This window comes from Dermacentor variabilis, chromosome 1, assembly GCF_050947875.1.
Source record: "Dermacentor variabilis isolate Ectoservices chromosome 1, ASM5094787v1, whole genome shotgun sequence".
Classification (NCBI taxonomy): Eukaryota; Metazoa; Arthropoda; class Arachnida; order Ixodida; family Ixodidae; genus Dermacentor; species Dermacentor variabilis.
In genome coordinates, this window is record NC_134568.1 from 68,961,163 (window position 1) to 68,975,221 (window position 14,059).

Below are 14,059 nucleotides of genomic sequence, written 5' to 3' on the forward strand. Positions count from 1 at the left end.
CCAATTTTTCGATTGAGGTAGCATCAACATTAGAATTCCTTGCCCCCCAAAAAAGAAAAGAAAGAACTATTCTATAAAGTCTAGCTTCTGCTGTTATCGCCTTAATCATTTCTTTCTTGTGTGCCCACTATCAGCGTCCGTATAACTAAACGTTTCTAAAAATGACCACTGGCAGCTCTGGCACTTTTTTCTTCCGAAGCGCTGCCGCGTTTCCAAGCGCTCAGTGTCGAGAGCTATACCGCGCAAAACCCTCGGAACTCTCACGGAGAGTAAGAAGAAAAAAAAAACGTGTTTTGTTTTTAAGCCAACAACAGCGGTTGTAGTTAACTCTCGTCGCTGCATGGTCTTCCACGTTTCCTGTTGCACCATACCACGGCACTCATGCAGGTGCGCCGAGCGACGGCCTCGAAGCAAAGCCCGTGACGCGACAAGAGCCGGCCGTGTCCCCGTGTCTCCGCAGCCGAGGCGTTAACCCAATTAACCGAGAAAAGTCATCCAGTGAAACGAACCTGCAGCCAGGTCACGGATGAAGAGTAATGACGAGAATTTCTCTTCGGCTGAAAAGCTTCAGGCCCTCCACGCTATATACAGTAGCAGCTGGCGCGAACAAGAACTACAAGAAAACAAAAAGTCGTAGAAGAGTGCTCTCATTTCCGCGGCCGCAACGCTTTTCTAGCTTCACGGCTGCGCACGAAAGAACGCCAGCTGGGAGGTTCCCAGGATGGCAGAGCCAGAGTGAACATGGTGGAACAAAACCAGATACTACAGACAGGAGGAACAAAAAAAAACGGGGGGAGGGGGGAGGGGGGTCTCCTTCGGACTTTTTTGGCAAGAACAAATGTTGCGATACGCTTGGGTTGGGTAACAAGAAAAGTAAACTGAGGCAAAGAAAGGAGAAAAAAGGAAGAAACAAACAGAAAGAAGGTGAGAAGCGTCCTGGGACAGGAACCGCTTCACCTCCGCTGCGGACGATTGCGCCGGTTCGCCGATGAATGGAACACTGGACATGGACGCGTTCTCGACAAGGAAAACTGTGACTACTGGGGATGGACGAGCCAGCCACTGCTTCTGTGAAGAAGAAAAGCCGCCAGGCTCGGTTCCCGCCGTGACGTCACAGGCGAGACATCCTGCTCCGAGTATAAAGTCAAGCGCAGGTCTGCACGGGTCTGTGCACTAGACAGCAACCGTGAAGCGGGACAGACGACAGCGGCTGGGCCGTCTTCGTCGTCGCCCACAGCGCCGCTATGACTTCCCGCGGGATTATAACGGTGAGCTATACATCTTGCGTACACAGTGGGTGCACTGTCAGACAGAGGACATTGGAGCGTGGCATTCCACGCTCCAATCTCCTCGGTCTGACGCTGCATGGGAGAAAGGACGTGTTGCATAATTAGCAAAAAATGTTCCATTTCGACGATCTGGAGGATGCGTTGCTATCTTCGGCAAGTTGCATTTGTAATACGTACGCTATTATGAACCTTTATTTTTGTTTTGTTTTGTGGTGGCAATGAACGCACAACAGAAGTGTAGCGCAGTAGCCGTTGTCAAGTCGTAAGAATTCCGGACAAGTGCCGTTCGATTTCTTCCGACAGGATTACGGTAATGTGTTCCATGTAAACTGACATTAGGCGCTATGTGCTAATGATTCGGCAGTGTAGATTATGATTGCCTCAGTATTCCTGCTTTGCTGCAACTGAAAATGCACAATCAAATGATAAGTCTGTCGACAAACTCTGAAGTGCTCTAAAAATACAGGTGTACACTATCTGGTTCCTCTTTTTACGTTCCTTTAGCTCGAAAACACGTTCAGAGACCGAGAGTGCTCATGAAGCAGTGAAGTGCGGAACGCGCAGGTACCATCAGCATAAATTAAAACGCTAACAGGAAGTTACTGATTAGAATACCTGGTAACCGCGATTACATGAAAGTACGATGTTTAATAGCTCTGTAACCGGTTTTTGAGCATGGAGTAGTCGCTAGTGTGCGTTTTGGAGTCCGAATTTAGCCAATGCAGGCGAACGTGTCAGCGGAACGCCATGCCGAACTTGTTTCGGAATTGTTCGCTTCTGAATTGCTGCTAATAGTACGTGCTTCTTTTATTGTTAAATGTACATCCAGTTGTGTATAGAATTACTCTTTTTCGTGAAGTCTGCCTGATGACATGGGTGTTTATTTAACAAAATCGTGGACGGCCTTCTCATGCAGAAATTTCAGTAGTGGCTAAGCGATATCATCGTCCATGAGGCGGCGCCTACAAATATCGTTCTGATGCGTTCGTAGCTCGGCACTTCGTAGTATCCTTTCTCGAGTAGCTCTCGTTACTGGGTAGAGTTACAACAGGAGGTGAATCTCCGTTGTAGAAGCCGGAGCAGCACATTTTGCATAGTTCACTGTGTTTTCATGTGTTGGACATCAGGTCCGGGTGACGGAAGGTGTACGGGAGCACCTTTGTCTGTCTTAGCAGATAATTGTCATGCTCTCGTATTATGGGGCGCGTATGTGCCGTTCAATCCCAGTAAGCCACAATACGCAACTCGTACGCCGTCGTGGATGTCTCTTGTTAGCTGAAGCATCCGTGGGCACTAAAACATAATCGTAGATGTGTAGCTGCAACAGAAGTGATTTATAAACGTGTCCTCTTGAGCCCGTAATTGCGCATGTTCAAGAAAGGTACTTGCCACTATTTGAACAAAAAGGAGACCATTTCTGCCAAGAAGGATATATTCTTTTACGAAAGACAAAAGGCTATCTATGGGCTACAGACATCGAGCAAAAGAAGGAAAGGTATGGCGGTCATTATGAACAGACCGAATTTCACAAAATATACCGGCCATTTGTCTCCGTAACCAGCATTGTTCCGGCGCTAAGCATACATGGTGGAGCCCTTACTTGGTGGATGCAAGTTCATACATGGTGAATGCAAGTTCAGGCTTTCGAAGTCTCTTCAATACAAAGGCCGGTAGTACTGTTCACTTTCCGTAACTATTGCGCTTCGGAGGACCCTGATGAGGGCCCTGTTGTTCGACCAGTGGTGAGCCTCGGTTACGCGAGGCGAGGCCTGTATACTTTTGAGAAAACGCGTGCATGTTTCTTATGGAAACTCACTTTAACAAAAAAAGCAGGTATCGATGTCTTTACACATGTAAGAATACTGTTAATACGTGTTGCAATCTGAAAGTGACCATAAGCTAGGGTGGGGTATGGAGTAGTTTTACTGTACCTTAACTTTACTTAACATGGCACCACGTTATCTAAATTGCTCATTTGGCGAGTTTATTTCGCAGGGTCTTGCATGAGTGAAACAAAAAAGGCTTATTTAATAGAATTGAGACCCTTAGATGTAGGACCTGTCTTCTGCCTTTGCACCCATAACTTCTGCCTTTATCGAACAGGTCCTGTTGGCGCTGTGCGCTATCATTATGTGCCATGCCGACGAAGCCGCTATTGGTAACGTCACCGAAGTTCTGATACTGGACGACGTGCCACTCGTCACTCAAGAAGACATCGCCAAAGCAATGAGCGTAAGTGGTGACTATGGAGACCGCGGAGGCAGGCACTCCTACGGACATTACGGTGGCGGGTACCGTCAACACGGCGGCAGCCATGATCGCCACCGAGACAGCTACAAAAGACAAAGACAGCGCCACGGTGACCACCGCTACAACAGATACCATGGCAACCACCACGGCAGACATCAATATGGTGGTTATGGTGGCCGCCAGCACGGTTCCGAACGATACGGAGGTTATGGAAGGCACGGAGGAAGTTACGGCGGTAGCAAATACAGAAACAGGGGCCACCGAAGTCATGGCTATAAGAATGTCTATCACAAGGAGGAGTACGCGGACCACAAGACATACTATGACGACTACCATGAAGGCGACCGCCAAAACTATTACAACAATCATCACAACTACCGGGACCACCACGGAGGTAGGGAGCGTTACGGGCACCACTACAGGGGCTACGAAGGGAAACACAGGCACGGAGACAATTACCATCGCCACGGTGGAGGTTACCACAGCAGTCACAGGGACTCACATGGAAACCGTGGGAATTACCATGGCAGGAACGGTCACGGATACAAGAGTGGCGGGGGCGTTCAACATATGGGCGGTCGAGGGTACTACGAGCATCCACGCCAATACGAATCCCACACACAGGCTTCAAACAGGGCGCTCTTCTACTTCACCGGGCGCAGCGACGAGAAGTGTGCAAGGGCTCCTGGGCGCATCGCTGCACCGTAAGAACTGTTGGGAGCCCAACCGGTTTCTCTCTGTAGATGCTGCTGGCTTTCAGCTGCAGAGAAACTGAACACTATAGCATTATTGCTGGTCAATTGTATTCCGTTCACAATATATATGCATTTAACTGAGGTTGTTGTTTTGCTTGAACTTCCTGTCTGATATTTGGGTACTTAAGCGGAACCTTTCAGCATGTATCGGCATAAGGTGAGTGTCTGGAGTGTTTATATTGAGTGTATTTTTACCCATCACAATGGTTTCAGACAGAGTGAGATGCCTTCCAGTGATGACACATCATAACGTCGAAGAACTGTGGCGTCAGTGTCGTACTCATTAAGTATACTTGTCAATAATGCGGCCTTTCTTCTAATGCTTCCTAGGTGCCTTTCGGTCTGTACTTCCTTGTCTTACTCTGCCGAGCGTCAGCGTTGGAACTAAGAAGCAACCGAACAGACGTGATCCATCAATTTGGACCGCTACCTGATGGCAGCGAGCCTGATCTCAAAGCCATGGCTACGGGCTACGGTGATCACCAGAGTGGCTACGGTGGCCACAAAAACCATGGCGGCCACCACTCACACGGCCAGTACGGCGGCGGCTACAAACACCATGGCAATGATTACGACAACTACCACGGAAAGCATGGCCGTCATGGAGACGAGCAACACGGTCACGGCTACAATCGCTACCACAACGACCACAATGGAAAATATGGTCACGGAGGCTATGGAGGAAAGCACTACGCCAACGAGCACTACGGAGGGCATGGCAAGCAGGGAGGCAAGTACGGCAACGACCACTACAAGGCTCGGGGACACAAGAACTACGGTCACAAGAATGTATATCACAAGGAGGACGCCGCGCACCACAGCCGCTACTACGATGACTACCACGACGGTGACCACAAGAAAAAGTACAATCAACACCACAACTACGACGACCATCATGCGGGCCGCCAGCACCATGGACACCACCACAAGCAGCACCATGACAAGTACCGCCACGGCGACGACTCCCACAAGCATGGACACGGCCATTATAAGCACCACTACGGATCACATGGCGGCCACGGCAGAGACCACTACCGAGGTGGCAGCGGCCACAAGTACGGAGGCGGCGGATATCACCGCGGTTCTCACGATCACTACGGCGGCCAGAAGCACCATGGAGGCGGTGGGCATGGCGGCGGCTATGGAGGTCACGGAGGAGGCGGCGGCTACGGCGGTCATGGAGGAGGATACGCAAGCAACGGTGTACCCACGTACATCAAGGTTCCTATGTCTCAAATTGGATTCGCGGCGACTTTTCGATGATAATTTCTGAAGTTTCCACTGTCTCTTGTTACAAGAAGACTCACTAGAAATTACACTGTAAATAAACCTAGCTCACTGAGGGTTTCTTTTGTTTTGTTTTTTCTTTTCAGGAAATCTAACCCACAATGTTTCCTCATGGGTACTGAAAAACTACACGTTCGTCTTTTCGTGCTTATCTTTCCTGACGCTAAAGTTGCCCTACACTTCGAGAAACGATACTGGATGATGATGATCGTCGCAGACGACAACGAATAATTCTCAATAGTGCAACGTTAAGGTCACATTTCTCAAACATAAATGTTAAATTGATCAGGGCTCTGGTAAGAGCTCCGAAACGCATTTTACAAACGAGAGCAGGTTCATCCATTAAAATCCTCTGAAGTCGGCCTGAGCTGCTCAGCCGAAAGAGTAACACTTGAAAGTTCCCTACGTGCAAACGGTATAAATTCAGTCGAGCCAGAGCCAACAAAAAGTGATTCGTTTAAGCTCTGGCTGTCGTTATATCACAGTCAGTGCTAGTAGACACAAATAACTGCCGTTAACGAAAACGAACCCTTGACTGAATAACACTATTATACGACCCTTTAAGGCAGGTCTATTTACTATTATTTGAGAGCAAAGTGTAGCGCCTATACAAATATACTTATATCGGGTCCTTCATGGGCATTAGTCAGCTAATTCCTCTCTAAATGTCCCCATCCCTCTTGCAAAATAATGTGTCTTAATAACCTCCGAAACCTCCTGCGGCGCCTAACAAAGTAATGATCTTTCGGTATCCCGACGTTAGAGCCCTGCGATGTGTTTGATCAATGTGCATTGACTAGGGAACGACATGTTATGTCAACACAAACCACCATTAATGCTTGAAAAATAATTCATTATACATATATATATATATATATATATATATATATATATATATATATATATATATATATATATATATATATATATATATATATGAGTTACTGGCCACAATTTGTTGTGACGTCAATGGTGATATACGCAGAGCACGCTGGGAATTAATGGCAGACGACAGCGTCGAAGAGCCAATAGTGAGCTAATGTTTGGTCCAAGAGGTTACGTTCTGTGTGGATGGGCAAGTGGTGTTGCGTCGTTGGCTGCCCGATCTACAGACCTCGCCAGCCGCACACACAATTTTAACCACAATTTCCATCGCGTTCTCCTGAGATGCCTAGCACAGTCTCCGAGTTCGTAAGCTTGCTACTGGTGAACCTGACCTGAAGCTTAACAACATTTCGATGAATATGTCTATTTTTGTAGCTCAGTTTTCACATACGCATTTGGGATCAACCATCATTTCACACAGTGCATGACCAAATATATACCAGTCGCAGTGTCCCCCGAGGAGACGTGTTGAATCCGAGACTTTTCAATGTCGTTCTAGTGGGGCTCGCCGAAACGCTACCACAAATGACTAATGTCTCGCTCTACGCCGATGATATTTGCATCTGGGCGTCAGGCGTGACACGGCCAAAATTTCGCGCAAGAATACAGAAAGCGCCAACGCTGACAGCGGCATACCTTCACCGACAAGGTCCGACGATATATATGGAAAAAGGTCCACGGCTTTCATTTACAAAAAAAAATCGATGTCTTCATACCCGGTCATACCCGGTAGGGCCAATAGATTGCTATAAGAAGCCTCACAGGTTATTAGGAGTTATTGTGGATCGTTATCTCCCCTGGAGTCCCCATGTGTCCTACCTGAAGAAAAAGATCACTTGGAATTGAGAATATGTTTACATTTGTAGGTGAAAAATCCTGGGAACCATCCGTGCGCTTCATGTTACAGCTGTGCATGGCATTTTTTTCTGGGATTTCTACGAAACTGTCTTCCTCTCTTGTCCAACACATTCAAGACTAATCTAATTTTACTACAAATTGTAACCCGCCGTGATGACGTAGTGCGTATGACATTGCGCTATATACTAAGCCCTAGGACGCGGGATCGAATCCCGGCCGCGGCGGCCGCATTTCGATGGGGCCGAAATGCAAAAACGGCAATGTACAGTGTATTGTGTGCACGTTAAAGAATCCCACATGGTCAAAATTAATCCGGAGTCCCTACTACGGCATGCCTCATAATCAAATTGTGGTTTTGGCAAGTAAAATCTCAGAATTTACTTTTTTTTTTGCAAAGTGTGCAAGCCCAAGCACTTGGGGCATGTCTTCTCCTACCGAGATGTTCTTCGACAGCTGGAACGATTGTCATTGCACCGAAACACCCGATCACAACTTATATCGTCGGTGAGACGCTAAGAGCGCACATCCAACCCCTTTCACGGCTATCATCCCACCATTTAGCCGGTTTACCAGTGCGAAGACCACTCGCTACATTCTGTGGCATTGTGACGAGACACTATGATACGATACCATCTGGCTTCAAGCCTGCGAAACGCATTGTGCTATCACCGTCAAAGTCACGTGTGCCACTCATTTCCTGGGATTGCTAAGAAGGCAGACTCGTCACCGCTAGTCTTGAAGCAGTTGTCTCTGCTTCTCCTCAACGAGTCCTGTTTTGACCACGTACACATTTACATGTGCGCAGCGGTGCAGCCGCGGCATAGAGGTAGAGCATCCGCCTCGCGTGGAACAGGACCATGGTTCGAATTCCAGTGCCGCGCAATTTTCAACTGGATTTCACAAAATTATCCGCGTGTTGAATGAATTGCGTAAACAGGCCTGAAGTACGGCCTGATCCCGGTGACCAGAACCGGTAACGCACTCCCTCACCAGAGCAGGACTGTCCACCCTGGTGCAGTACTTGGCCACAACCTCCTATATATATACAACAATTCAATCCCAGCCCTCAGTCCCCAGCAGCTGTGAAGCAACTGACCGCGGCGCCGGCCAGACCTGTGACGCAGCACAGGGTGCTAACAATCTCAGGATACGAACAGGGCGTCAATGGAATCTGAACCTGGCAACGTTTAACGCTAGAACGTTATCTAGTGAGGCGAGTCTAACAGTGCTATTGGAGGAATTGGAGGGCAGTAAATGGGATATAATAGGGCTCAGTGAAGTTAGGAGGACGAAAGAAACATATACAGTGCTGAAAAGCGGGCACGTCCTGTGCTACCGGAGCTTAGCGGAGAGACGAGAACTACGAGTCGGATTCCTGATTAAAAAGGATATAACTGGTAACATACAGGAATTCTACAGCATTAACGAGAGGGTGGCAGGTCTTCTTGTGAAATTTAGTAAGAGGTACAAATTCAAGGTCGTACAGGTCTACGTCCCTACATCCAGTCATGCTGACGAGGAAGTCGAAAGCTTCTATGAAGACGTGGAATCGGCGATGGGTAAAGCCAAAGCAAAATACACTATACTGATGGGTGACTAGGTTGGATGACATAGGTTCTAGGAATAACAGGGGAGATTTATTAGTAGAGTTTGCAGAACAGAATAATATGCGGATAATGAATACCTTCTTCCGCAAGCGAGATAGCCCAAAGTGTGCGTGGAGGAGCCCGAATGGCGAGACTATAAATGAAATAGACCTCATACTCTGCGCCAATCCTGGCGTCATACAAGATGTGGACGTGCTCGGCAAGGTGCGTTGCAGTGACCATAGGATGGTAAGAACTCGACTTAGCTTAGACTTGAGGAGGGAACGGAAGAAACTGGTACATCAGAAGCCGATCAATGAGTTAGCGGTAAGAGGGAAAATAGGAGAATTCCGGATCAAGCTACAGAACAGGTATTCGGCTTTAACTCAGGAAGAGGACCTTAGTGTTGAAGCAATGAACGACAATCTTATAGGCATCATTAATGAGTGTGCAATAGAAGTCGGTGGTACCTTCGTTAGACAGGATACCAGTACGCTATCGCAGCAGAAGAAAAATCTGATTAAGAAACGCCAATGTATGAAAGCCTCTAACTCTACAGCTACAATAGAACTAGCAGAATTTTCAAAGTTTCAACAAGCGTAAGACAGCTGACATAAAGAAGTATAATAGGGATAGAATTGAACATTCTCTCGGGATTAGAGGAAACCTAAAAGCAGTGAAGAAGAAACTAGGAATAGGCAAGAACCAGACGTATGCGTTAAGAGACAAAGTCGGCACTATCACTACTAATATGGATGAGATAGTTCAAGTGGCTGAAGAGTTCTATAGAGATATATACAGTACCAGTGGCACCCACGACGCTAATAAAGGAGAATAATCTAGAGGAATCTGACATCCCACAAGTAAAGCCGGAAGAAGTAAAGAAAGCATTGGCACCTATGCAAAGGGGCAAGGCAGCTGGGGAGGATCAGGTACCAGCATATTTGTTGAAAGATGGTGGGCAGATTGTTCTAGGAAAACTGGCCACCCTGTATGCGCAATGCCTCATGACCTCGAGCGTACCGAAATCTTGGAAGAACGCCAACCTAATCCATAAGAAAAGGGCCGCCAAAGACTTGAAAAATTATAGACCGATCAGCTTACTGTCCGTTGCCTACAAAGTATTTACTAAGGTATAATCGCAAATAGAATCAGGAGCACCTTAGACTTCTCTCAACCAAAAGACCAGGAAGGATTTCGTACAGGCTACACAACAATAGACTATATTCACACTATCAATCCGGTGATAGAAAAATGTGGGGAATATAACCAATCCTTATATACAGCTTTCATTGATTACGAGAAAACGTTTGAGTCAATCGAAACCTCAGCAATCATGCAGGCATTACATATTCATGGTGTAGACGAGCCGTACGTAAAAATACAAAAATACTGAGAGATATCTATAGCGTCTCCACAGCCACTATAGTCCTCCATAAAGAAATCAACAAAATCCCAATAAAGAAGGGCGTCAGGCAGGGAGATACGATCTCTCCAATGCTATTCACAGCGTGTTTACAGAAGATATTCAGAGACATGGATTGGGAAGAATTCGGGATAAGAGGTAATAGAGAATACATTAGTAACTTGAAATTCGCTGATGATATTGCCGTGCTTAGTAACTCAGGGCACCAATTGCAATGCATGCTCACTGACCTGGAGAGGCAAAGCAGAAGGGTGGGTCTAAAAATTAATCTGCAGAAAACTAAAGTATTGTTTAACAGTCTAGGAAGAGAAGAGCAGTTTACGATAGGTAGAGATGCACTGGAAGTGGTAAGGGAATACATCTACTTAGGGCAGGTATAGTGACGGCGGATCCGGATCATGAGACTGAAATAATGAGAAGAATAAGAATGCGCTGGGGGGCCTTTGGCAGGCATTCTGAGATCATGAACAGCAGGTTGCCATTATGCCTCAAAAGAAAAGTGTATAACAGCTGTGTCTTACCAGTACTCACCTACGGGGCAGAAACCTGGAGGCTTACGAAAAGGGTTCTACTTAAATTGAGGACGACGCAACGAGCTATGGAAAGAAGAATGATGGATGTAACGTTAAAGGATAAGAAAAGAGCAGATTGGGTGAGGGAACAAACGCGAGTTATTGACACCTTAGTTGAAATCAAGAATAAGAAATGGGACCTGGGCAGGACACGTAATGAGGAGGGAAGATAACCGATCGTCATTAAGGGTTACGGACTGGATTCCAAGAGAAGGGAAGCGTAGCAGGGGGCGGCAGAAAGTTAGGTGGGCGGATGAGATTAAGAAGTTTGCAGGGACAACATGGCCACAATTAGCACATGACTGGGGTAGTGGGATAAGTATGGGAGAAGACTTTGCCCTGCATTGGGCGTAGCCAGGCTGATTATTATTATTATTATTATTATTATTATTATTATTATTATTATTATTATTATTATTATTATTATTATTATTATTATTATTATTATTATTATTATTATTATTATTATTATGACATTTACATGGACGGTTCTATCAATTACGCTCTCAAGCAACCACCAAATCATTAGGCAATGTTCTCTGATTCGAAAGCAGCCCTACAAACTCTGCAGTTGGCCCTACGTCACGGGGTACACGAGCAGCTGGTGTGCGAAATAAGGCACGCTCATCGCCAAGCGCTCAAGAAAGGACACGAGATTGTATTTCAGTGGCTGCCGGGCAATGGCGCAATTGCAGGCAACGACAGGGCAGATGAAGCTGCGCGCTCAGGCTCATCAACAACATCGGCGGGTATCTATACCACTCTCAAGAACGGATGCTGCGTGGCAACTTCAGTCACTTGCTCGCCTCATCACACTTCTACAATGAAATTCACCGGGTTTCACCAACTCATGCTTGTATTCTCTCGACCCTAACTTGCGACTTCGCCTACCACCCGGACTCTCCTGTGGCGAAAAAACTTCATTTTGCCGCATGTGCATGAACGTCGCATTTACGGATGCCTATTCATTCCTAACAGGAATGGCCAACAATGCGGCGTGCAATATGTGCGAATGCGACAAGACAATAGAGCACCTTCTGTGCCGCTGCCTATGCTTTGACTCTCAACAATGTGCTCTGCAAGCTAGACTCTGCTGACTTGATGACAGACCGCTCTCGGAGGAAAGATCCTGGGACCATGGCCTATGTATTCTAGCATGCAGAAGGCCACAAAAGCTCTTCTGTACTTGTTGAAGGAGAGTGGAATTTACGAACGTCTCTGACAGTGGATATTTCTCTGCGTGTGTGTTCACAATGACAGACTCTTTATTATTTTTCTTCTCTTTCTTTCTTATCTATTCTCCCGTCGTTCCCCCATACCTAAGTGCAGTGTAGCTAACCTAGCCCGTCCTTGGTTATCCTCCCTTCCTTTCCGTCTTAGTTTCTCTCTCTGTGCGTACTGTTCAACCGCCAAAGTTGCCCAGGCCAGGTCTTACGTCCTTGACTGAATTAAAGTTTCTAACGGTGCGAGGAATTTCGGCGCACCCCCGTATAAATACAACGCCATCCGAAGAGTTTCAAGCGCAGTGCAAGACCCCTGTGTCAATGTCACTGCTTCGCTCTTGAGGCAAAACTGCCAATTTTTATTTTGCAATTTTCGTGAACTTTAGGAATTTAAAATAAATGGCTGCCTAAATAAAAAATCTGCTTCGAGTGCTTCCTATAGATTCTTTTTTTTTGTTGTTGTTTAAGTGCGGCAAACCTCGTCAAAGTCACTGCAGTGGTTTCCGAGAGAACGATTCCTTTGTTATCATTTGGTTAGATAAGAGCTCACGAGCTACAGCTGCTTCTTAAGAGGAAGCTTTAGCTCGGGCCCAACTCCGATGCGGCCTATTCAAATACATGTAAAGCGCAAAAACGTTTTTCTGAGATAACCCCTGGACCAATTTTAATGAAATGTGTTGTATTGGAGAGAGAAAGTTAAACTCTAGTGACTGTTGGAAGCGGAATTTCGATTTAGGGCTTGAATTTTGTTTAAAAAATTTTCGAACATTCGACCGTTTGAAAAATATAGAAACACGAAGTTTAGAAATTGATAGCACTGCATCAAGAACAGATATTGCGGTTCTGTAAACGGTATCCATTAGATCATTCAAAGCGAATAAATTCGATATCTCATTTTACATCTTACGTGAATTCGTTACGATGGTGACAAGGGTTCTGCAAAAGCTGTATTTCCATATTACTACATTGTTGTATATTCATGTGCAACTTATCAATTTTGTCCGCTATGCATGTGCTATTAGATGCAGTTCACAGAAATGTATTATCATTTTTGTTGTTGAGTTACAGAGTTGTAAACTTGATAGTTTCGTTTTCTGAAAAGTTTCAATTTTTACCAATTTCTGATAAAAGAATTGACGACCTAACTCAAAAATGCGAAACAACAGTCACTAGATTTTAAGTTTTTCTTTTAAATACAACAAACTTCGTCAAATTTGGTGCTGTGGTTGCCGAGAAAAACGAATTCTCCTTTTACATGTATTTAGATAGGAGCACCCGAGCTAAAGCTTCCTCTTAAGGGGTATTTTAGAAGCATTGTATCATATTGTCGTCACCATCATTAAATTTACAGAGAAGAGGAGCAACTATGACTTTTTAGACGTAATATTTAAGAAGTAATGAAGGCGAGAGAACATAGAGAAGAAAAGAAAATGTAAGTTCGAAGCAATAATAGCGACATATGTTTCGCCGCTCTAAAGGTGCTTGTGAATCGTCGCTTTTATTTTCGGGGACAGAACACCAAGAAAGGCGACAGTATGCTGTGCCTGCCAGGCATGACGTCAAACAAAATGCGGACATAAAAGGCAATTGGAAACGCCAACTACGTTCCGCACATCAGCGACAAGGTATTCTGCAATGTTGGGCTTGAGGTACACGCCAATTGAATGCAACAAAAGTCGCAATGGGGTTAGAGATGTGTGAAACAAAAATCAGTACTGTTTATTTCTTTACAATGTCAATCACGTTAATAAGATCGCTAGTTTGATGAATGCCATTCATTTCTCTCTCTCTCTCTTTCTCTCTCGCTCTCTTTGGTAGGTCCATCGGTAGGCAAGGGATCACTTTTTCTTGCTAGTCTGGCTCAGAAACATGGGCGCCATGTTTTGTGCAACAAATTTGAATGGCTTTGTACACAGCAGTCACATGTC

At 45.8% G+C, this 14,059-nt stretch overlaps 1 protein-coding gene across 1 annotated transcript; it reads left to right on the forward strand.

Moving 5' to 3' along the window:
• The first annotated feature begins 1,191 nt into the window (after window positions 1–1,191).
• LOC142571435 (uncharacterized) lies at window positions 1,192–5,568 on the forward strand. The gene is made up of 2 exons (XM_075679782.1): window positions 1,192–1,268; window positions 4,625–5,568. Exons 1-2 carry the CDS (start codon window positions 1,245–1,247, stop codon window positions 5,555–5,557), a joined length of 957 nt encoding a protein of 318 aa, XP_075535897.1. The 5' UTR covers window positions 1,192–1,244; the 3' UTR covers window positions 5,558–5,568.
• The last annotated feature ends 8,491 nt before the right edge of the window (window positions 5,569–14,059 follow it).